Source organism: Bubalus bubalis, chromosome 4, assembly GCF_019923935.1.
Source record: "Bubalus bubalis isolate 160015118507 breed Murrah chromosome 4, NDDB_SH_1, whole genome shotgun sequence".
Classification (NCBI taxonomy): domain Eukaryota; kingdom Metazoa; phylum Chordata; class Mammalia; order Artiodactyla; family Bovidae; genus Bubalus; species Bubalus bubalis.
In genome coordinates, this window is record NC_059160.1 from 56,553,076 (window position 1) to 56,577,348 (window position 24,273).

Below are 24,273 nucleotides of genomic sequence, written 5' to 3' on the forward strand. Positions count from 1 at the left end.
TCCCATAGTTATGTATGGATGTGAGAGTTGGACTGTGAAGAAAGCTGAGCGCTGAAGAATTGATGATTTTGAACTATGGTGTTGGAGAAGACTCTTGAGAGTCCCTTGGATTGCAAGGAGACCCAACCAGTCCATTCTAAAGGAGATCAGTCCTGGGTGTTCATTGGAAGGACTGATGCTAAAGCTGAAACTCCAATACTTTGGGCACCTCATGCGAAGAGTTGACTCATTGGAAAAGACTCTGATGCTGGGAGGGATTGGGGGCAGGAAGAGAAAGGGACAACAGAGGATGAGATGGCTGGATGGCATCACCGACTCGATGGACTTGAATTTGGGTAAACTCCGGGAGTTGGTGATGGACAGGGAGGCCTGGTGTGCTGCAATTCATGGGGTCTCAAAGACTCGGACATGACTGAGCAACTGAACTGAACTGAACTGAACCATATCATGAAGACTGCCATAGACAATATATACTTTAAAATATATATATATATATATTATTTATTTTTGGTTATGCTGCTTCTTTATTGCTGCCCATCAGCTTTTTCTAGTTTCGGTGAGTGGGGGCTACTCTCTAGTTGACATGTGCAGACTTCTCCTTGCAGTAGATTCTCCCTTTGCAGAGCACAGTTTCTAGGCATTTGGGCTTCAGTGGTTGTGGTGCAAGTGTGCAGTTGCCTTGTATCAGGTGAAATCCTAGTTCCTGGACCAGGGATCAAACCTGTGTCCCCTCCATTGGCAGGCAGACTCCCAACCACCAGACCACCAGGGAAGTCCCTGTGTATAATTAAGTACTTATAAGTGAATGAGCATGGACTATGTTCTGATACAACTTTATTTAAAAACATTGCAATTTGGGTTTATATAATTTTCACCTGTCACTAATATTATTTTCCTATTTTTTTTCAGCCATTAAAAGATGTAAAAATATTCTTAGCTCACAGGCTTTACACAAATAGTCAGAAGCCTGGGTTTGGCACATGATCTATAGTTTGCTGTCTCTAGTTAAGTGAATATGTGTGGAAGCAAGTCCTTTGGAAGCCAGGGCTATATGAATGCTGACCACAAGGCGGGGGAGATATTTAGAGGCCCCACTTATTTTAGAAATTGAAATTTGACAAATTCCATTTGTCATTTCAGTGAATTTGTAAAAATATTTTTTTCTTATACTGAATGGCTTAGCAGGATTCCATCAGAATAGTTTTTTTAAAAAAGATAATCTATTAAAAGTTTAAGCAAATATTCCAGACTCATCCTCTTTTATCTCCATTTTTAATATCTCTACCATCTCTTTATTTTTTCTCCCATTGCTATTATTTCCCCCCATAGATATCTCTTTTTAATTCTGCCTCTGTCCTTTGTGTTTATGAGGCACCATCTGTTTGTCTCTAGGTCTGAATACATGAACATTCTTTCTAATCTAAATCCTTCCTGCTAACTACTTATGTAATCTGGAGGGATGAGGTGCAGAGGGAGATGGAAAGCAAGTTCAGAAGAGAGGGGACACATATGAATGTGGCTGATTCATGCTGATGTATAGCAAAGACCATCACAATATTGTAAAGCAATTGTCCTCCATTTAAAGTAAATAAATAAAATTTTAAACTATTTCTATTATTTCATTTTTTAATGTTTATTTACTTATTTTTATTTATGTATTTGGCTGTGTTGGGTCTCAGTTGTGCCATGCAGGATCTTTTGTTGTGGCATGCTCAGGCTCTGTAGCTGTGGCTTGTGGGCTCAGTTGCCCTGTGGCATGTGGCATCCCAGTTCCCTGACCAGGTATCCAGCCTGACTCCCATGCTTGGAAGGAGAATTCTTAACCACTGGACCACCAGGAAAATCCCACTGCTTATGTAATCTTGAGTAGATCATTTAACCTCCCTGAGCCACTGCATTCTGTGCTAGTTAGAGTAAGTAGTTCTAGGACCACCACAGACAAACACAGGGTCTCAGTAGTTTCACATAGAGGATGTTTACTTCAGCTTCTCATAAAGCCCGATGTGGGTTGACTGACCTCCCTTCGTCTTAAAACTACATCATCTGGTGAGTAAGAGAGGGATGGAGAAGGCTTACTTCTACTAACAAGTCAATTAATCAGTTACATGGCCTCAACCTAAATGCATATAAGGCTGAGGAGTAAAAGAGAATCTACACTTATGGTTTTGTTGAGCACTAAAATGATGTGTAAAATGATCCCTTAAAACAGGGATTGGCTAACAATTTCTCTAAAGAAACAGATAGTAAATATTTTTGGTGTTGTGGATAATATGGCCTCTGTTAAAACCACTCAAATCTATCATTGCAGTGTTGAGAGAAGTTGTAGACAATAGTGAATGGATGAACATAGTTGTATTCCAATAAAACTATATTTTCATCATCAGGAGACAGGCCAGATTTGGGCCACAGGCCATAGTTTGCTGATCCCCTTCTTAGAGCATGACTAACATAACGATTCTCATTTTCCATCACCTCAGATACTCAGGGAACTTTGGGCAATGGTTCCTCCCTGCCTCAGTGTTCTTTAAGCTGACTCATGATAACTATAGATAGTTCTGAATAACCAAATAAGAATGAGATCATATGACCACTGATTTCTTCCCTTTGGAATTTCCATTAGCCTCTCTCCTTTCCTCTTGATATGTTATTTGAAGATTGAAGCTACGCTACAGTGAAATCACAGTACTGTGCTCAAAGAAAGAAAGAAAGGGAAATATCATGTAGATTTGCATAATCATATAGATTAAGAAGTCTATACTGAGTCCTGAGAGCATACAGGCAGGCATCAGTGCAGTTCAGTTCAGTCGCTCGTGTCCAACTCTCTGCAACTCCATGGACTGTAGCATGCCAGGCTTCCCTGTCTATCACCAACTCCAGGAGCCTACTCAAACTTATGTCCATTGCGTTGGTGATGCCATCCAACCATCTCATCCTTTGTCATCCCCTTCTCCTCCTGCCTTCAATCTTTCCCAGCATTAGGGTCTTTTCCAATGAGTCAGTTCTTTGAATCAGGTGGCCAAAGTATTGGAGTTTTATCTTCAGCATCAGTCCTTCCAATGAATATTCAGGACTGATTTCCTTTAGGATGGACTGGTTGGATCTCTTTGCAGTCCAAGGGACTCTCAAGAGTCTTCTCCAACACAATTCAAAAGCATCAGTTCTTCGGCACTCATCTTTCTTTATAGTTCAACTCTCACATCCATACATGACTACTGGAAAAAGCATAGTTTTGACTAGATGGATCTTTGTTGGTAAACTAATGTCTCTGCTTTTTTATTTGTTGTCTAGGTTAATCATAGCTTTTCTTCTAAGGAGCAAGCGTCTTTTAATTTCATGGCTGCAGTCACCATCTGCTGTGATTTTGGAGCCTAAGACAAAAGTCTCTCACTGTTTCCATTCTTTCCCCATCTATTTGCCATGAAGTGCTGGGGCCAGATGCCATGATCTTAGTTTTCTGAATGTTGAGCTTTAAGCCAACTTTTTCACTCTCCTCTTTCACTTTCATCAAGAGGCTCTTTAGTTCTTTTTCACTTTCTGCCATAGAGTGGTGCCATCTGCATATCTGAGGTTATTGACGTTTCTCCTGGCAATCTTGATTCCAACTGTGCTTCATCCAGCTTGGTGTTTCTCATGATGTACTCTTCATAAAAGTTAAATAAGCAGGGTGACAATATACAGCCTTGACATAGTCCTTTTCCTATTTGGAACCAGTCTGTTGTTCCATGTCCACTTCTAACTGTTGCTTCTTGACCTGCATACAGATTTCTCAGGAGACAGGTAAGGTGGTCTGGTATTCCTATCTCTTGAAGAATTTTCCACAGTTTATTGTGATCCACACAGTCAAAGGCTCTGGCATAGTCAATAAGGAAAATTAGATGTTTTTCTGGAACTCTCTTGCTTTTTTGATGATCCAGCAGATGTTGGCAATTTGATCTCTAGTTCCTCTGCTTTTTCTAAATCCACCTTGAACATCTGGAAGTTCACGGTTCAAGTACTGTTGAAGCCTGGCTTGGAGAATTTTGAGCATTACTTGTTAATGTATGAGATGAGTACAATTGTGCAGTAGTCTGAACATTGCTTGGCATTGCCTTTCTTTGGAATTGGAATGAAAACTGACCTTTTCCAGTCCTGTGGCCGCTGCTGAGTACATCTTGTGTAATTCTGCTACAGGAGTGTATGCATTTATATTGCCCACAAAAACCTTATCTTTTGGCATCTACCCAGTCAAAAAATATATGAGTCACCCTAGACTCCTCCCTGAAAATCAACTTTCACATCCAATCAGATGCCAAGATCTAAAGAACTAACCTCCTTAGTATCTCCTAAAAACATCTGTGATCTCCAACACTACTGCAACTGCTTTACTTCAGGACCCCATTATGTCTTGGCTCAATTCAATATCCTTGTAGTCTCTCTTCCTCAGATTCTCCCCTTACCTGTTCCTTCTTTAAACTGCTAAAATGATTTTATTGAAATTCAAACCCAACTATGAAACTCTCTTGCTTAGAAATCATCCAGTGGTTTCTTAGAATAGTCAGATGAAAGGCCAAACTCCTTAATATGGCATTAGAGCCCTTCATGATTTGTCCCCTGAAACATCCAATATCTCACAGCTTGAACCCACTTGCTATCGTCAGATACTCTGCTCTACAGCCATACTGAACCTTTTGCAGTTTGCACTTTTCCTCTTCCCATCCTCATTTGTTTTCCTACCACCTCTACTTTCCCTGGTGGCTCAGCTAGTAAAGAATCTGCCCGCACTTTGGGAGACCTGGGTTTGATCCCTGGGTTAGGAAGATCCCCTGGAGAAGGGAAAGGCTACCCACTCCAGTATTCTGGCCTGAGAATTCCATGGACTGTATAGTCCATGGGGTTGCAAAGAGTCAGACACGACTAAGCAACTTTCACTTTCATTCACTTTCAACAAGATTCAACTCAGCCATCAATTACCTGCTTGTAGAAGCTTTTCCTAATTGTATCCTAATTGTGTCTCTAAAGTAGAGGTTCACCTCTTACATCTTGTGTCCACTTCTCATGATGCTTATCGCTGTACTATGCTGTACTGACACACAATCCTTGGATTGCTGATTTATTCCCTCATGCACCATCCCTCTTCCCACTTCAAGTCTGTAATCACCCAGAGAAGAGGGACAATGGCTTCATCTTATTCATATCATACTGCTTACCAAGGTATCCACAATTTAGTATACACTTAGCAAATATTTGTAGAATAAATTAGAGAAGGCATTAGCACCCCACTTCAGTACTCTTGCCTGGAAAATCCCATGGACGGAGGACCCTGGTGGGCTGCAGTCCATGGGGTCGCTGAGGGTCGGACACAACTGAGCGACTTCACTTTCACTTCTCACTTTCATGCATTGGAGAAGGAAATGGCAACCCACTCCAGTGTTCTTGCCTGGAGAATCCCAGGGATGGGGGAGCCTGGTGGGCTGCCGTCTATGGGGTCGCACAGAGTCGGACATGACTGAAGCGACTTAGCAGCAGCAGCAGTAGAATAAATTAATGCAGAAAAATAGTTTATTTTCTTGCTTGATTGTATAACAAATTGTACTTCTAGTGGATTTAAAACTTTGGGTGGTCAAGGTTCAGAAACATGTATTTCAGAAACATTTATAAGTAAAGGAGTCATACACATCAGTTGGCTTTATCCTTATATGTTTATGAGAGGGTGCATCATATAAATTTGGTTTGCTGCCTTTATACAAAGTGAAATAAAAATAAAATACAACATAATGAGACAAAACCATGATAATGACATACCTGTGTTTCTATTGGGGCCAGGGTCATATCCATGTTTTTAATTGCAGTTATATAGTCTAGTAGGAAGAACATTGAAAGTGAATTGAGATTTAGTAGCCCCAAGGACAGACATTTCATGAGAAATCAAGCCTGACATTGAATACCAGTCTTTCATACTTCAAAAGCAACTGAGTCCTATGTGGGTATTAATTTGAATTGCATTACTGAGTTCATGTGTCATAATAATAAATAACTTACACTCATATAACAATATTTATGCCTCTTAACCATTCCTATAAAAATATTGCAAGGGTGAAAGTGCAAAGCATGTTATAATTTGAACACCTTAAGTAAAAAAAAAACTCTGTAAAACACATTTTCGATATCATCAGCTATTTTAGATTATAGATTAAGTAATGTCTGCTTTTCAAAAAACATGATGAGCTGGAAGAGAAATGGTAACATGAATATTTTGCAGGAAAATAATTGTGGAGTTCAGTGATAAAATTAGCAAGTATTTGAGGGCAGTGAAAGTGTTACTAAGCCAAAAGTTTATTGCACTTTTTGTACTTTGCAGAAAGTTAAGTACAATAAACTTTATTTTAAAGAGATTGTATTTAATCTCTTATTATTGTGAGATTGTTAATATTTCATTAACATTGATAATAAGAATAAAACATAAGAAAACTTAAATTAGGAAATGTGCACAATCCTGAGAGCCAAAACGATTGCAGTTTTTCTGAAGGGTGATGTTAGAACCTCTGCTAGGCGAGAAAAAAAAGTGAATATAATTAAAATTGTGGAAAAAAAACCCAGAAAACTGCTATAGGGAACAATCCATTACTGACAAAAGATTATATCTGCTGTTACTCCATGATTTTACCATTTATGTTTAAATTGACTTTTTCTTTTTGCTATTTGCGGATTAATTTAAATCCTTAAAAAAGAAATCAAAGTTCACTATAAATACAAGTAGATTCTTAGATCCTAGAAAATGTTCTATACAAATTTACTTCGTTTTAATGATGAAATTGGAGCATATGATACTTGGGGACAATATCAAATGTTCCCAGTTCCTTGGACTATATAGAAAATTAAAAATGGAACTGCCTTAATTATGCTTCCATATTGTAAGGATCCTTTTATTTCTTTATTAGACTCTATATTCTCAGGGTCTGCCAAATGCAGGATCCTTTATAAATGTTAGCTGAATGAAAGGTGACTCAAAATTGCAACTTTCTGAATTGATCATTAAGAGAAATTCTGAGCACTGTATTTTTGCAGTCTTCTGGAGAAATCTAACAAAAAAGTCTAAATTATTTTATCAACTATGCCATGACATTTTTTCATTAAACATTTTTATTATTGAATTAAGGGAATTTTTAATGTCTCTCTGTAAAACACAACTATATTTTATGTGTAAAAAACAGACAGTGTAATGGAAAAAATACACTTAGATTAAACTGATGGGGAATTGGGCTGAAGATGAGCATGATCATATTAATACTTTTATCATGCTCATTTATTTTAGCCTAAACAACGAACATCTATTGTGTCTTCTCTGGATTTTCATCGAATGAATCACAACCAAGAATATTTTGAAATCAACACATCTACAGGGTGTACAAGCTTTACTTCCAACCCTCCAGTTAGTCCACTCACCTCTTCTGCAGCAACCACAGAAGTCAAGAACAAGGAAACTGGCGATACAGGTAAAGCTGTTCATTTTATGCAGCTGTATTTTTGAGTTTTTAAAACCAAAGCCTTTATGAGTTAGAGGAATTAAGAGGAATCTTCATACAAATCTCATTGTGTTTATTGTTCATGACTTCATGCCAAGACTTTAAAGGCACCATCCAAAATGTGTGGAATAATGTAATCATCAGCATATTTCCAGGTCTGACCTTTAAACAGAACCAAAATCTAACCTTTTAAAACTAGAAATGGTTTTGAATAGCATGTTGTTATGGTTTCCAAATGTATTATGTCACCTACATGTCACATCAAAAATTTTAGAATAGACTGATATTTAGTAATAATGTGGAAGGACAATGCTGATTTGTTTTATATTGAAAGGTAAAACTTTGAATTTCACAAAGTAAAATGTTTAAGATAAATTTCACAAATATATCTACTTTGAAAAATAGCATTTCGTTATCCTACTCATAGGTGGTTTTGTTATATGTTATATTTAAGAATCTGCATATAAAGGCATTAGCACATGATGTATAATGAAGTAGAACAACTTTCTGAGTCAGTTCTGTCACTGATTTGCTAGATACTTTCCGTCAAATTACTTAACTTCTCTGATCTTTGATTTGCTCCTCTGGAAAGGGGAGATAATATCTACTCTTTGGGTAGTTTTAGTAATAAATGAGCTGATTTATGTGAAGCATTTTGGAAACTATGGAACAATATTTTTATTTAGTACTGTCATTATTGTTTAATATTATTTTTTATTCTTAAATACTATTATTGTATGAAATCTATGGTCATTTTAAGAAAAGAAGAGCCAGCTATACATCTGTACTCATGCCGAAATGGCTGACCTTTTCTTGAATTAAAAGCATGATCTAAATTAATGGATAAATCTACTGTTTATTTTATAAATGATTGCATGTACAAAAAAATTAATCATTATAAAAATGTCAAGTGTTAATAGAACAAAGACTAATACATAACAACCTCACAAACAAATTGCCTGCTGCAAAGCACTTTTAATAAGTGGACCAATGAATTTATTATTATATAAAAGAGAACCATTTCAAAAGTAGCCTGAGCTATAGTTAAAACTTCCTACTTGCTAGGCAGTATATTATGTAATCTAAGTATCAATTTGAGAATCATCAGGAAAAGGTGGTAAAGAGGGTCTACCTTTGGAGGTAGAGACTTAGATGATATGAATGGGTTGGCATTTAACTAGAAAGATCAGTTCAGTTCTGTGGCTCAGTCATGTCTTACTCTTTGTGACCCCATGGACTGCAGCACGCCAGGCTTCCATGTCCATCATCAACACCGGGAGCTTGCTCAAACCCATGTCCATTGAGTCGGTGATGCCATCCAACCATCTCACCATAGTATTAATATGTAGAAAGATCACCAAAGTATTTATATGTAGCAAATAGACTCAAGATGAGGTGAGATTGGAGATAGGAAGCAACAGTGCCATCAGCAATGGAAAATATAAATGGATTTGAGAAACACAAGGAAAGAGTAATCAACAGGTCATGGCAACTGATTAGAGGTGTGATGGTGAGGAAGAAAAGTTCAGTAAAAGCCCTAAAATTTCTTGCTTAAGCAGATTAGTCAAATCTGACTGCCATTCTTTGAAATATGGAATTTTTTAGGTAAGACGGAAGAGAGGGATGGGTCATGTAGGACCCAGTATATATCATTTTAAGGACTTTGGATTTCACTCAGAGTGAAATTGGGAGTCAGTTCAGGCTCTTTCAGAAGAGTGACATGATGTAACTTCTATTTTATAAGAATTGCATCAACTCTTGTGTTGAGAATGGACTGAAGAAGGAGGATAAGTGTGGAAGCAAGGCCAGTAGGGGGCTATTGTAGCATTCCAGTAAGATGAGAGAGGAAGTCAGCCCAGGTCAAAGGTGAAGCAGTGGAGGTGGAGAGAAACTGATGGATGTTGGACATATTTTTTTAAGATAAAGCCTGTAGGATTTTATGATAGAGTAGATGTAGTATATGAAAAAAAGAGAAGAATTAAGGAAAACTGCAATGTTTTTGTCCTAAACAATTGTAAGCATGATTTTTAATGTCATCTGACATGAGAGAGGTCCTGGGAAGAAGAGATTTGGTGAACAGGTAAAAATATCAAGAGTTCACTTTTTTTAATTTGAAGTATAGTTGATTTACAGTGTTGTGTTAATTTCTGCTATATAGCAAAGTGATTCAGTTATACATGTATGCACATTTAAAAAATATATTTGTTCTATTATGATTTGTCATAGGCTATTGAATATAGTTCTCTATGTATACTGTAGGACCTTGTTGTTTATCTATTCTATATATGAGAGTGTATGTCTACTAACCTTAACCTCTTACTCCATCCCTTCCCCAAATCCTTCCCCCTTGGCAAACACAAGACTGTTCTCTAAATCCATGACTCTGTCTCTGTTTCAGTAGATAGGTTCATTTGTGTCATATTTTAGATTCCACATATAAATTTTATCATCTGATAATTTTCTTTCTTATTTACTTCACTTCATATATAATCTCTAGTTGCATCCATGTTGCTGCAAATGTCATTATTTCATTATTTTTATGGCTAAATAGTATTCTGTTCAGAGAAGGCGATGACACCTCACTCCAGTACTCTTGCCTGGAAAATCCCATGGATGGAGGAGCCCTGTAGGCTGCAGTCCATGGGGTCGCTCAGAATTGGACAGGACTGAGTGACTTCACCTTCACTTTTCACCTTCATGCATTGGAGAAGGAAATGACAACCAACTCCAGTATTCTTGCCTGGAGAATCCCAGGGACAGGGGAGCCTGGTGGGCTGCTGTCTATGGGGTCGCACAGAGTTGGACACGACTGAAGTGACTTAGCAGCAGTATTCTGTTGTATGTATGTACCACATCTTCTTTATGTGTTCGTCTGTTGATGGACATTTAAATGGTTTCCATGTTTTGACTATTGTGAATAGTGTTCTATGAACATAGGTTTGCATGTATCTTTTAAAATTAGAGTTTTCTCTGGATATATGCCCAGGAGTGGGATTGCTAGATCATATGGTAGCTCTATTTTTAGCTTTCTGAGAAACCTCCATAGTGTTCTCCATAGTGTCCATACAAGCTGCATTCCCACCAACAGTGTAGGAGGTTCCCTTTTCTACCAGGAGTTCATTTTAAGTAATATCTACCTGTTAGATATATGAATAGATGTGTCATGTAGCCAGCTGAATGTTCTTTGTCTTTGAAGACAAAGAATATGAACATCATCATTGTATACATGATATGGAGTGAATGTACATAGAAGATCAAAACCTGAGCTTGATGAAAGAGATGATAAAAGGCAACAACAGCTAAGGAGTCTGAGGAGGGACAAGGTAGGAGGAAATCTGGTGAGTGTTGGAGAAAATGAAACCAAAGGTGTGACTCAAGGATGTTTGGCTCTCTTGACCTTTGGAAGGATGGAGTTGGTATTCTTATGACGAAAGCTTAGTTATGGATAAGAAACGCTATTGGATATCCAAGTAGGTAAGTTGAGTACATAGTTAAGACTGCTTTTTCAGTAGAGTAGGACACAGAGGGAGGAAGCTATGAGATAATTTTACGTTTACTGAAAGTAAAGAGTATTGGTCAAAAAATGTTGACAGTGTCTTAGCCCATAGTGAATGACCTATGAGTGCCGAGTTCCTCAGTGAAATTGTCAGGGACAGGTGTGTTGTATATTATTGGGAGAAAAGAAACTGACGCTCACCAGTAAATAAAACATTCTTCCTTTTTATGAAAAGTTATTTCCAGAAAGCGCTGCATATATGAAAATTTTCTGTGAGCTGGCGCCTTTAAGTCCCTGCTAAAGACGTTACCTACCCTGGGTAACTAATTATCTCTAGTTCTGTTAGTAGTTTCAAACTATCACCTCTTACTGGATAAAATTGATGGAAAAAATCTAAAAAGAGTAAAGTGGAAAAGTGTTCCTTTCCAAATGGGAGAAATAACAAAAATAAAACCTTTTAAGTACACCGCAGCATAGGATGCTTTTCTGCAAGGGAGAAGAAACGTTTGAGGAGAACTAAAATTAGAATGAAGAAGGTGGTGTGGACCTTTCGTGCTGCTCAGGGATTGCCAGAGAGGCAAACGAAACCCTTCCTTTTAATTAGCTCACACTGACTGGAAATAGAACTCCTGAAACTGAGTTAATCTTACTCCAGCAGCCATTGGACACAAGTAGCTGAGGAAATGTCTGGACTCCAGCCAGCATGAAGGCCAAACGTGGGCTGCTGAGATGGTCTTTGAGTCCAAGCTGAGGTTCAGGATGGGCTGATATGGAGGAAGGATTAAGGGTTAGTGAGAATAATGGGCAATTACATCTTTGAGGCTTATTGCCTTAGAATGTGCATTATACAAATTATCTGAATTATTGCTTGTTAAATTCAGTGCTTTAAGTAGACCAGGATTTTAGGTAGCCAAAAGAAAAAACATTTTTATATCAAATGTCATATATGTTTAATAATAAATATTATTATTAAATATTTAATATCATAATAAATATAATAATAAACATTATTTATTAATTTAATATATTGATTTATTGTTATATTTATATTACTGTATTAATTTATATTATTTATTATAATTTATTATTAATAAATTTATTGCTTATTAATTTAATAAAATATAATAATAAATATTATTATTAAATATTTATATCCTTAGTTCTTGATAATTCATGAAGTGCATCTCCTACACTTTCATTTTCCTGTTTCCCATCTAATATCACATGACTTTTCTCCAGTGCCTTTCTGTGCACATTGCACATCACACAGAAGGCAGAGGTAGGTTAAAAGATGCTTGACAAAGAAATAAAATATTGACTTTTACAGTATTAAAAAATATGAAAATATATAGTTAGCTGTTGGAGTAAAGTGGTTTAGTGCACACAATCAGGTGGGAATTTGTTATTCTAGGTGAAAATAGTTGAAATGAGACTATAAGTGTATTTGGGCAGCATAAATGAATACATTCACTAGGTACACTACATCCTGAGAAAGTTCAGGCACTGGGAGGGTACCTAAGAAGGCGAATGGTCTCATCTGGGGGTCTGCAAAGCTTTGCCATGGGAGAGTTGGGCTCTGAGAGGCAAACAGGGCCTAACTAGGCCAAGATGATGAGGGAAGATTGCTCTTCAAAGAAGGAATAGCATATTTTAAAAAATAACTCTGTGGTAAAAAACAGAAACCAACATAATTTTATAGAGCCATAATCCTTCAATTAAATAAATAAATGTATTTAAAATAAAAAAAAATTAACATGAAACTACAGGTCCCAGAGAAAGGGGAGATGTGGCAGGAGCTGAGCCTTTAGAGGGAGTAGAAGGCCCATGGTTCAGGGCCTTCCTTGTAGGCTATTTTCTGGATTTTTATTTTTAACCTAAGAGCATAAGAGACCTAAGAGCAATGAGAAGGTGTTGGTGGAGAGAAGTGATCCAATTTGCATCTTACTATCTATGTTGCTCCTGTTTTTTTTGTGAACCTGAAGCAAGGTCATCCTTGGAGAATAACCAATGAAGGCAAAAATTAAACAAGGAAATGTTTGAGTTAGCTTTTGCTCAAATTCTTTACAAAAGGGTAGCATAAGTGGCCTGTGGGCCGCACTGGAGGAGAGATAGTAGGCTAGTAGGCTTGAGCATCCTTTCTGGTATACCTGTGGCCTTCAAGTGATGAATTTAAGCCAAGATCATTCTGGCCAGGGCTAGCTCTTATTGGCTGGCTCAGCCGAGTTCATCTCTCGCTGGTAAGGTGGACCCTCTAAGTCTGTGTGTCTGCCATCTGTCCACCCAAGGTTCTGGGGCAATTCTCCATTTGCCAAGCTGGCCCTATGGCAACCCGCTTGGCTCTCAGCCCAGCTGCTTCTGAGACCACAGGAAATTTGGGTCTCATTTGTAACTTAGGAAAATAATGAGGACTCAGAAAAATTTATCCTCAGGAACTCGCCAGTCCATCCTGTGCATGTGGAACTACTAAGTTCTGTCAGATGTGGCCACACCCAGAATCCAGATGAGATTTGGAGTACTGGTCCCTCTTTCCTTGTAATACCTATTTATTACACTGCAGCCTCTACAGGCCAAGACCAGAAAGGGAACTATAGGATACACAGGTAGAGATATTTTCTTATCTCCCTGTCTCAACAGCCCTTCCTCTTCTGAAGAAGGCTTCCCGTTTGCTTATATTATTATAATAGTTCTTCAGACCTAACTCTGATTGACCTACCTCTGATTATTCTAAAGTGGGAGTCTGACTTTTAAGTCTCTTGCCTTCCTAAATCACCTCCCCCTACCTGAAGGCATAAGTCTCCAGTATTAGGTGTGGGAGCAGAGAGGTTTCCAATGGAATACAGTATAAGAATGGAAATATATTAATACCTTCTTTGAGAAATACTATCCCTAATACCTTACCCAGCACAACTAAATGAAAAGTACATGAACATCGTTGTTGCTGTTGTTTAGTCGCTAAGTCGTGTCTGATTCTTTTGTGACCCCGTGGACTGTAGTCCCCTAGGCTCCCCTGTCCATAGGATTCTCCAGGCAAGAATTCTGGAGTGGATTGCCATTTCCTTCTCCAGGGGATCTTCCTGACCCAGAGATCGAACCTGTGTCTCCTGGATTGGCAGGCAGATTCTTTGCCACTGGACCACGATGATCATGCTTAATTAATGTAGCTTCAGAAATACTTAATAAATGTGGACATTATATTGCTGTTATTACAGTCTAGGCAGTAAGTAGAACCTAGACTAAGAATTCAGTACAGACACAGAGCAGCCAAGTGCTAGGAGTCCAGCCAGGCAACCAGAATCGTAAATCCACAGAGTTGCTTGGAACAAGCAGGTCAACATGCTGATGAGCAGAGTTAGAATTTTTGTTGATTCTGTGCCTCAGTTTTATGTGTCCTGGGGTGGAAGGGCAGGGATAGCTGCAAGTTGTGTCACTACTGGGGATACCTAAACTTCTACAAGTGCTAATTCATCCAGCATTACAGCAGAGGTAAGAAAGCAAGTGTTTCAGAGAGTTTTGTGTTGAAAATCTTTTTTTTAACAATTTAATTTTATTAGCTTAGTCTTCTTTTGCATTACCTTCTGCTAATTCATGTGAAAACCTAACTGCTTTGTTAGCTAGAGTTTTCTTTGTGATTCAAATTCGGTGCTGCATATATCTTCTCTCTAATTATCTTGTCTACTTTAGTTGGCTTGATAGTTTTTTTCTCCTGATTTTCTTTACCAGACTGTTTATATTTTTTGAAAAATTTCCTGCTATCAGTTATATTTGTGTGATTTATGTGTGATTATTGTATCTAAAAGTAAAACAGTAGGAGAAAAGCAGGCAGTAGCTTTTTTAATAAAGGGGAATTTCCAGATCTGTGCTATGGAGAAATCTCCTCTCTACCCCTGTTAAAAACAGTTTCCAAACTACTGAACCTTTTTCTCTATTCCCATCTTGATCTCTACAGTCTACTTTTGGGAGAGCATTTCCCCCTTTTTGCTCTGCACCTGTCTATGTTGGCTGGTGCTTTGTGTATCCATGTGGACCCCAGCCTTTTTAACACAGACTTCTCTCATGCATATGGCGTAGTGAGCCAGCCCATAGCAGAACTTGTTCCAGACATCCTCCTGCGTAACTTACTACCTACTTAACTGACCAGTTGTTTCTTGCCTACCTAGCTCTAGGCTCTCATGATTTGAACTCTTCTAATTGACTCTTGGCATCTGTGATAAGCAGAATTCTATGATGGCCCCATGGTTCTCACCTCCATGCTTCTGTATCCGTACACTTTTGTGATGCCCCTCCTTTGAGTGTGTGTGGGACCTGTAACTTGCTATTATACTCACCGGTGGCAAAGATGATGAAGTATCACTTTCAGAGGCATAATATGTTTTATGGCAAAGGTGAAGGGATTTGAAAGATGACATTCAGGTCCTGATCATTTTAAGTTACTCAAAAGGGATATATCTTTGGTGGGCTTGAACTAATCAGGTGATTCCTTTAAGAAGGAGTCCATGCTATGTGCTAAGTCGCTTCAGTTGTGTCCAATCCCAAGGACTGTAGCCCTCCAGGCTCCTCTGTCCAAGGGAATTTCCAGGCAGGAATACTAGAGTGGGTTGCTATTTCCTTTGCCAGGAGATCTTCCCAACCCAGGGATCAAACCCATGTCTCCTGCATCTCCTGCAGTGGCAGACTCCTTCCACCTGAAGGAGACTAGAGGTTAGCAACTTGAAGGAGCATCTTTTCTGTCCACTACTGGCTTTAGAGAAGTCAGTCACCATGAGCACTGCAACTGCACCTTGAGCCTCAGATAAGATCACAGCTCTGGCCAACACCTGGATTGTAGCCTGGGGAGGCCCTGTGCAGAGGATCCAGCTAAGCTCTGCCCAGACTCCTAATTCCCGTAAACTGTGAGATAACAGATGTATATTGTTGTAAGCCATTGTTTGCTGTGATTCATTATGCAGAGAGGGAAAATGAATACAATTTCCAGTGTTCCCTTGATTTGGGAGCAAGAGAGACTCTCTCCATCTGCTTGGTCTCAAGAAACCCGCCCCCCCCCCCCCCGCCTCCCCCAGCCCTTGCTCTCAGTATGATTAGAGACATGACTAAAAGTGAAGAATTTGAAAACTGAATCCTTTATTAAAGTCTATCCTGAAGCCCAGCTCAATTAATGCATGTAGACATTATCCATCATATCATTTTTCCCCAAAATTATACTTTTTATTTTAACAGGCACTAAGTTGTAAACTTAAAATTCTAATAGTGAAATGTTAAGACAAAAGCCAGAGAGTAGGAGACTCTTAGGGATCATGAAATCCCCCTATTATTGATGCTTCTCAACCGGCCACCTTCTCCAGGATTTGGCTTATTCTCAAAGTTGGCAGAGTTAATTTTCTCAACATTTATCTGATTATGCCACTCCACTGTTTAAGAACCTCTTATCTCTTGTCACCATCCATATCACAACATCCAAAAGGTTTACTTTGCCCAATGAGGTCCTTGATAATTTGGCTGTAACTTTCTATTTACTTCTAACCTAATATAGTGGATGGGCTTCCCAGGTGGCTTAGTGGTAAAGAATTCATCTGGACTGCAGGAGATGTGGATTTGATCCCTGGGTCAAGAAGATCCCCTGGAGGAAGGCATGGGAACCTACTCCAGTATTCTTGCCTAGAGAATCCCATGGACAGAGGAGCCTGGTGGGCTATAGTCCATCGGGTCATGCAGAGTCAGACATGACTGAAACTATTTAGCACACACACACATGCATGCAATATACTGGGTACTTGTAAGAATACTGTTCTTAGAGTTCCTGATTCTTGATTCATAGTGTACTCTTCAGTCAGCTTGGAATGCCTTCTCATCTAATCCACCTGGTAAACTTGTGTGGTATTTGGCTAAGGGTAGCCACCTTTGTGAAGCCTTCTCTAATTTCAACAGTTCTTTCATCTATGTGTCCCCTTAGCTTGCTTCACACACCTCTACTACTGCATATTTTATATAAAAGTACTTGTGTTCATGCCTGTTAGTTCCTTAAATGCAAGGACCATGTGTCAGATAAGGTGTATCCCCAGTGCTTCTCGTAGTGACTTACAATAGATGCTCACTAAATGATAAATAATTGAATAACTGGATAAATATTTTCTTTTTTGGAATTCTACCACCTAATATGTGTCTATTTCTACCTATACAATAGGGTCAGACCAGCTTTTCTCTTAACTACATTTCTTTCGTCTGAGCCATGGAGCCCACTTTTCATTTCATTGGTTATTTCATTAAAATGCCTCAGAGAGAAATGCCATTTTTATTGTACATTTTTATTCCATAATATATCTGATTTCACAGATGAAAAGATGGCAGTTATTTACATTTGGAGACTATTAATTTTCCTTAGAAAGTAGCTGACCGGTCATTGCCAGAATAATTATTATCACTCTAGAATGCAGTCTGACAATGTGTGCTAATTTCTAATTTCCCTTCCCTTTTTTATTTTAATAGACCAATTTCTAAAGCTTCATTTTTAAAATAACAGCAAAAACTTTAGTGAGCCCTCTTTTTTCACAAAGTCAAAGTAATATATAGTATGGGTTATTTTTTCTTTCCTTAAACTGACTTTTTCTTTACCCTGCTTTTCCTAGTCTCTGCATTAGCCATATGTGAGGTTGAGAATATTGTATTAGGACCTGGAGCCTTGAAGAAGATGAGAACTGTCAACATGTTCAGAATCCAATATGCAAAATGACCACCACTGACAGAATTCTAAGCTCTAGCAAACAGTTCACAGAATCTAGAGTGAACTCGCATTTATATGTGTGTGTGAATTTTCCCTGGCATCGTTCTTTTTACTTAGAAAAACTAGTAGAGTAAGAAGGAAGACAACTTTGCTGCAGAGAAGCAAGATTTATTCCACAAAGATGTAATGTTTGCACTGGCCTCCATTTTAGAACTGAAACATGTCTATTGTATGTCTGTGTTCTGTTTATTAACTCAGATAATCAAGAGTGACTATGTGAAGCTAATAATAGATTGTAGATTTCCTTCTGGAAAACACATAGCACACATGAAAGGAAGCATTATTAACTAAACAAATCTCTCAGTTCCTAACAATTAGCATTTTGACAAGCTGTTGTCTTAGATGAAGGACTTAGATCATATATTGCATAACTTCAAAGTAGTTTTTACGTTTCTTCTTGATTTGACTACTAAGTAAATGTAAAGGAAACCTTCAGCTCCATTTTAGTTCCCTTAGCACATTTCCTAGGCCATTGATATGCTGTAGGCTATACATCTGCAACTGGATTTTGTTTCTACTATTAATTATAATCCTCTGGAACAGGGTAACATTACAACAAATAATATGTCAAGTCCTCTAAACTAAGTAGTTTGTTATTTACAAACAGTACAGTTACTCCCTGAGGTTGCCTGCCATGTAGAAAATTAAAACTAGAAAATCACATTCAAAGTTAGCCTGAACCATTTTCACATACCTTATATTTGATATATTCCCTTTCAGGCAATTATTAGCTATTCCTAATATTCTTTAATATATTTATCTAAAACTAGATACTTAGTATTTTATAAAATCTGGTGTCATATGTATACTATCTAAGAAACCTAACACATATGAGCTATTGTGATTCAGGCCTTTGTTATTGGTTGGTTATATATATAAATTTATATATAAACACCAAACAAAAATTATTTATATTATTAAATTTATTAATAATACTAGATAGAGAATATTTCTTCATTCATTTAGCAAATACTCATTTAGTACTTGGACAAACTCCAGGAGATGGTGAGGGACAGGGAGGCCTGGTGTATTGCATCCATGGGGTTGCAAAGAGTCACACACGAATGGCCAACTGAACAACAAAAACATTTAGTACTTATGAAGTACTAATACCCAGGCAAAATACTGAGTGAACAATAATGGAAAGACATTACCCCATCTCAAAACATTGTGCTAAGCAAAAGACTGCAGTCTAACACTATTACATCATTACAATATGAATCTAGAGTTGAGAGCATATAAATCTGCTTGGGACAGTGAGGTAATGCTTGTCCTATGACTTGAAGAATTTATCAAATGGATATTGAAGAAATATAGTGAGGAAAAAGGAACACAGAAAGCAGAGACTTTGAAACTAGAGAAATTTGGATTAAGTCCTTGTTTTGCCACTTACTGTGATCTTTAGGTAAACAATAACCTTTCAGAGACTCTTTTCATTTCTTTTGAGATAATGCAGATGGCCATACCTAAGACTTTGCACATGGTGGGCACTCAATAAGTATTATCCCCTCTCACCAACTTTGAGCCTCATAACAACCGTATAGATAGAACTGATGGTATTATCATCATTTAAAAGCTGAGGAAAGTAGGTCCATGGTTCATAAGGAAACTTGCTTTAGGTCCCACAACTAGAAAGTTAGTGGCAGAGTAAGGCCTAGAACCTAGGTCTCCTGACAAAACTTTTTCCACTATGCTGGAACAAGGATTCTAGCTTGTAAAAATGCTAATCATTAGAAACTGAAAGATTTGTTTAGTTAATGCTTCCTTTCATGTGTGCAATGCACTACCTATGCATTTAATTTTGATAAACATTTCTTGAACTTCTACTCAGTATCAGACATGTTACTGTGCACAGATAATACAGTGAAGAACAAATAATATTTCCTTTATTCAGCTGAGTCCATCAGAGAAGCTGACTTCATACCAACAACTTCAATAAATAAATGAGTGTCATGCACTGGGACATTTAGGTGCTCTGGAATGTGTGGCAGGAAGACTTATTCTAGTCTAGGAGGTCTGGGAAGTGCTCTGTGAGGAAGTAATATTTTTGTTAAGACCTAGGGAGTAAGCAGGAGTTATCTGGACAGAGAGGAGAGAACATTTTTCCAAACACTGGGAGGTTTGGCAAAGATGTAAGTGAGAACATGGTTATGTTCAAGGGACTGAAACTGACCCAGAATGCAGGATCAGAGAGCCTGAGTGAAAGAATGGCCAGGGGTGACTCTCTAGAGTTTGGCAGAGATTAGGTAGTAAGGGTCTATACAAGCCATCTTAAAAGAATCTGGATTTTACTCGAGGGACAAAAGGTATTGCAGTTTCTACACTACATAAAAAGTCTGGCCAGTAGGGAAATAGGGTCTGAAAACTGACTCATTCTGTGTTCATCCCAGAAAGAGGAGGGTTACTACATTTTTTCCCAAATTTCTTACAAATGCTTGTATAGGCTTGCTGAGGTCCTAGTGGGAAAACCACCTGAAGTTTTAAACAGTAGAGTGATAGCTGATTTGCATCTTTCCCTGTTCATTCTAGCTGTGCTATAGCTACTCTTAGAAACTGGGTGACACAATAATTCAAAATGGGCATGAGTGAGTCGGTGGTGGCTTAGATTAGGGCTTGTATCTGTGGAGGTGAAAAAAAATGAGATGCTTAAGATCTATACATTAAAGGGTTTGTGATTGGCTATAGTAGTTAGAAGAGAAGGGTATGGGAGGTGACAAGGATACTCTTCACTCTCCTGGCTTGAGCAGGAAACAGTAGGAGTCTTGGGTACAATATCTAAGACTTTAATGTTGAGAGAAAGCTACTGGAGTCATTACATGGTGGGAAGATGTCAAAATCAACTGGAATAGAGGACACAATAAAAGCCTTTAAAAGTCCTTTGGGGCCTGCAGGCATGACATTACACTTAAGGTAATGATAATTCTTTCTTTTTTCCTTGCTGGAAAAGCTGTATCCCTTTCATATTTTCATTTTACTTCATAGGCTGTTGTACATTTCCATTTGGCTAAATTTGTTCTACAGGGACATTAGTTGTTACCTGACTTTAGTTTTAATTTAAAAGGGAAAAAAACACTGTAATTATGAAGAAGATTTGGCATGTGGGCACCTGATTCATTTCCCTGGGTGGCACCATGACTCACCCTCATTAAAGTAGTTTTGCTTCGAGATGCCTGATGCCTTATCGGTTTTGAATTTTCTCTGCCCTGTGTGTGAACAATAAGATAAGTTTCTCTCATGGGTCATACACAGCTCTTCATCTCTACCATGAGTCAGATGTTTTGCATTTCAAAACATTATCCTGCCTACAATTTCCCTCTTTATAAATTATGCAGGAAACTTCTACCAACAACAGATTCTCATTTACTGACTTTTTAGATTTGTATCTGTAAAACATGTTCTGGTTGTGCTATAATTTAGTGAACAGTTTTATGGCCAACAATAAGGTACTGTTTTATTTGTTTTATCACCATTGTCTAAACATCAAGGTGCCACATTAGATAAAAAACACAATCATCTGTAAGTAAATTCAAGCACTGGTGATTAAGTCACATGAAAAGCTCTCTCTTGATTCTTTGTCTGTCTGTAGTTATAGTAGGTTTCCTCCCTTTAACATTCAACCTCCTAGAAAGAGTTGTCTATACCTCCTGGATTCATTTTCTCATCTCTTTATCACTTCCCCAAAACTACTCTAATATTACACTGAAATCTCCTCAGTTAGTCTCCAAGACTATTTCTTCCTAAAGAGAGTGGATAAAGTGTTGATCAAGATTAAGATCTCATTTGATCGATCTGCTACACTTAATCTAAGAAGCACTCTTTGCATGGGGCTCTGTGACACCACACTCTCCTGGTCTTCCTTCTACCTCTCTCATGTCTATCTTGGTCTCCCTTTGGGAGACCTACTCCTAGAAGGCCACTATTCTTCAAGGTTCTAAACTAGGTTCTTTTATCCTCTTACTCTAAGGATTGCCTCTGGATCATCTCAGCCACTTTATATGGCTCTATTGCTTAAACGTGAGCTGATGTTCCTCAAAGTTTTATCTCTAGGCCACAGTGGAGTTCCAAACCTCTAAATTCATCTTTCTCCTTAACCTCTCCACTTAGATGTCCCCTGGGTACTTTAAAGATCAATATATCTGTTGACCTGTAATTACCCAGGGCTTCCACAAAAGGTACCAGAAACTGGGTAGCATAAAACAGTAGAATTTTATTCTCTTATAGTTCCATCTGCTAGAAATTTGAAATCAAGGTGTCAGTGGTCCACTCTACTCTTGAAGGCTCTTGGGAAGATTCCTTAGCCACATCAGCTTCCAGGAGTTCCCTGGCTTAAGGCAGCATGACCACAATCTCTGTCCTCAACTTCTCATGGCTTTCTTCTCCATTTCTATGTCCTTTCTTCTTCCTACAAACACACCAGTCATTGGATTGGAGGTCCATACTCATTGCCTTTATTTGTTTTGTTTTTACAGGCTTCCCTGATAGCTCAGTTGGTAAAGAATCCACCTGCAATGCAGAAGACCTGGGTTCGATCCCTGGGTTGGGAAGATCCCCTGGAGAAGAGAAATGCTACCCACTCCAGTATTCTGGCCTGGAGTTTTGTTTTTACTGTATCATAGGTTCATGGTGGTGGTGGTTTAGTCAGTAAGTCGTGTCCGACTCTTGCGACCCCATGGACTGTAGCCTGCCAGGCTTCTCTGTCCATAGGATTCTTCAGGCAAGAATACTGGAGTGGGTTGCCTATTCCTTCTCCAGGGGAATTCCCAACCCAAGAATTGAACCTGGGTCCATGATGATAGAGATTATGGCTTTCTACTGTAATCCTTGGCACTTAGTACAATGTCTGTAAATGAATTGTTGCCTAATAAATGAATTAATCAGCAAGAACTAATTTGAAAAATGATAAGCAAGCTAAAGTAAATTTAGTTGTGAATTTTAAAAATGTGGTCAAATGTAATTTTTTCTAATCAATATATTAACAAAATGAGAATCAATCAAACCTTACATTTTAAGCTCCTGTAAAACCTTCTTCTATAGTCCTGCAAAACTCCATGGTTCTCATAGGTGCTGGAAAATACACTTGTATTTCTCATTGTTTATTTTATACTGGGGTTCATTCCAGCCCTTCTTTATTAATGAAAATGTTCCTGCTTTTGTTGATACTATAGGATGTCATTGTTGTTGTTCAGTCATTCAGTCATATCTGACTCTTTGCCAGCCCCATCAACGGCAGTACGCCAGACTTCCCTGTCCTTCATCATCTCCCAGAGTTTGCTCAAACTCATGTCCATTGAGTTGGTGATGCCATCAAACCATCTCATCCTCTGTTGTCCCCTTTTCCTCCTGCCTTTTAATCTTCCCCACCATCAGGGTCTTTTCCAGTGAGTCGGCTCTTCACATTAGGTGGCCAAAGTATTGGAGCTTCAGCTTCAGTATCAGTCCTTCCAATGAGTACTCAGGTTTGATTTCCTTTAGGAATGACTGGTTTGATCTCCTTGCAGTCCAAAAGTCTTCAACACCACAGTTCAAAATCACCAATTCTTTGGTGCTCAGCCTTCTTTATCGTCTAACTCTCACATCTGTACACGATTACTGGAAACACCATAGCTTTGACTAGACAGATCTTTGTCAGTAAAGTAATGTCTCTGTTTTTTAATACATTGTCTAGGTTTGTCATCTTTGTTTTCTGAATGTTGAGCTTTTAAGCCAACTTTTTCACTCTCCTCTTTCACTTTCATCAAGACGCTTTTTAGTTCCTCTTCACGTTCTGCCATAAGGGTGGTGTCATCTGCATATCTGAGGTTATTGATATTTCTCCTGGCAATCTTGGTTTCAGCTTGTGTTCTTCCAGCCCAGTGTTTCTCATGATGTACTCTGCTTATAAGCTAAATAATGAGGGTGACAATATACAACCTTGACGTACAACTTGTCCTATTTGGAACCAGTCTGTTGCTCCATGTCCAGTTCTAACTGTTGCTTCCTGACCTGCATATAGGTTTCTCAAGAGGCAGGTCAGGTGGTCTGGTATTCCCATCTCTTTCAGAATTTTCCACAGTTTATTGTGACCCACACAGTCAAAGGCTTTGGCATAGTCAATAAAGCAGAAATAGATGTTTTTCTGGAACTCTCTTGCTTTTTCGATGATCCAGTGGATGTTGGCAATTTGATCTCTGGTTCCTCTGCTTCAGCAGTACGTGAACTGTGAACTTCCAGATGTTCAAGCTGGTTTTAGAAAAGGCAGAGGAACACATGTAATCCTCTGCCTTTTCTAAAACCAGCTTGAACATCTGGAAGTTCACAGTTCACGTACTGCTGAAGCCTGGCTTGGAGAATTTTGAGCATTACTTTACTAGCGTGTGAGATGAGTACAATTGTGTGGTAGTTTGAGCATTCTTTGGCATTGCCTTTCTTTGGGATTGGAATGAAAACTGACCTTTTCCAGTCCTGTGGCCACTGCTGAGTTTTCCAAATTTGCTGGCATATTGAATGCAGCACTTTAACAG

The 24,273-nt window shown here is 38.4% G+C and overlaps 1 protein-coding gene across 4 annotated transcripts in view; it reads left to right on the plus strand.

The window, feature by feature from the left end:
* Positions 1–24,273, plus strand: part of ANKS1B (ankyrin repeat and sterile alpha motif domain containing 1B) — a 1,160,059-nt gene that overhangs the window by 478,626 nt on the left and 657,160 nt on the right. For all 4 annotated transcript variants that reach the window (XM_025285022.3, XM_025285025.3, XM_025285027.3 and 1 more), the window contains exon 12: positions 7,292–7,472. In XM_025285022.3, the coding sequence (XP_025140807.3) occupies positions 7,292–7,472 (181 nt within the window). The remainder of the gene's footprint in view (positions 1–7,291; positions 7,473–24,273) is intronic.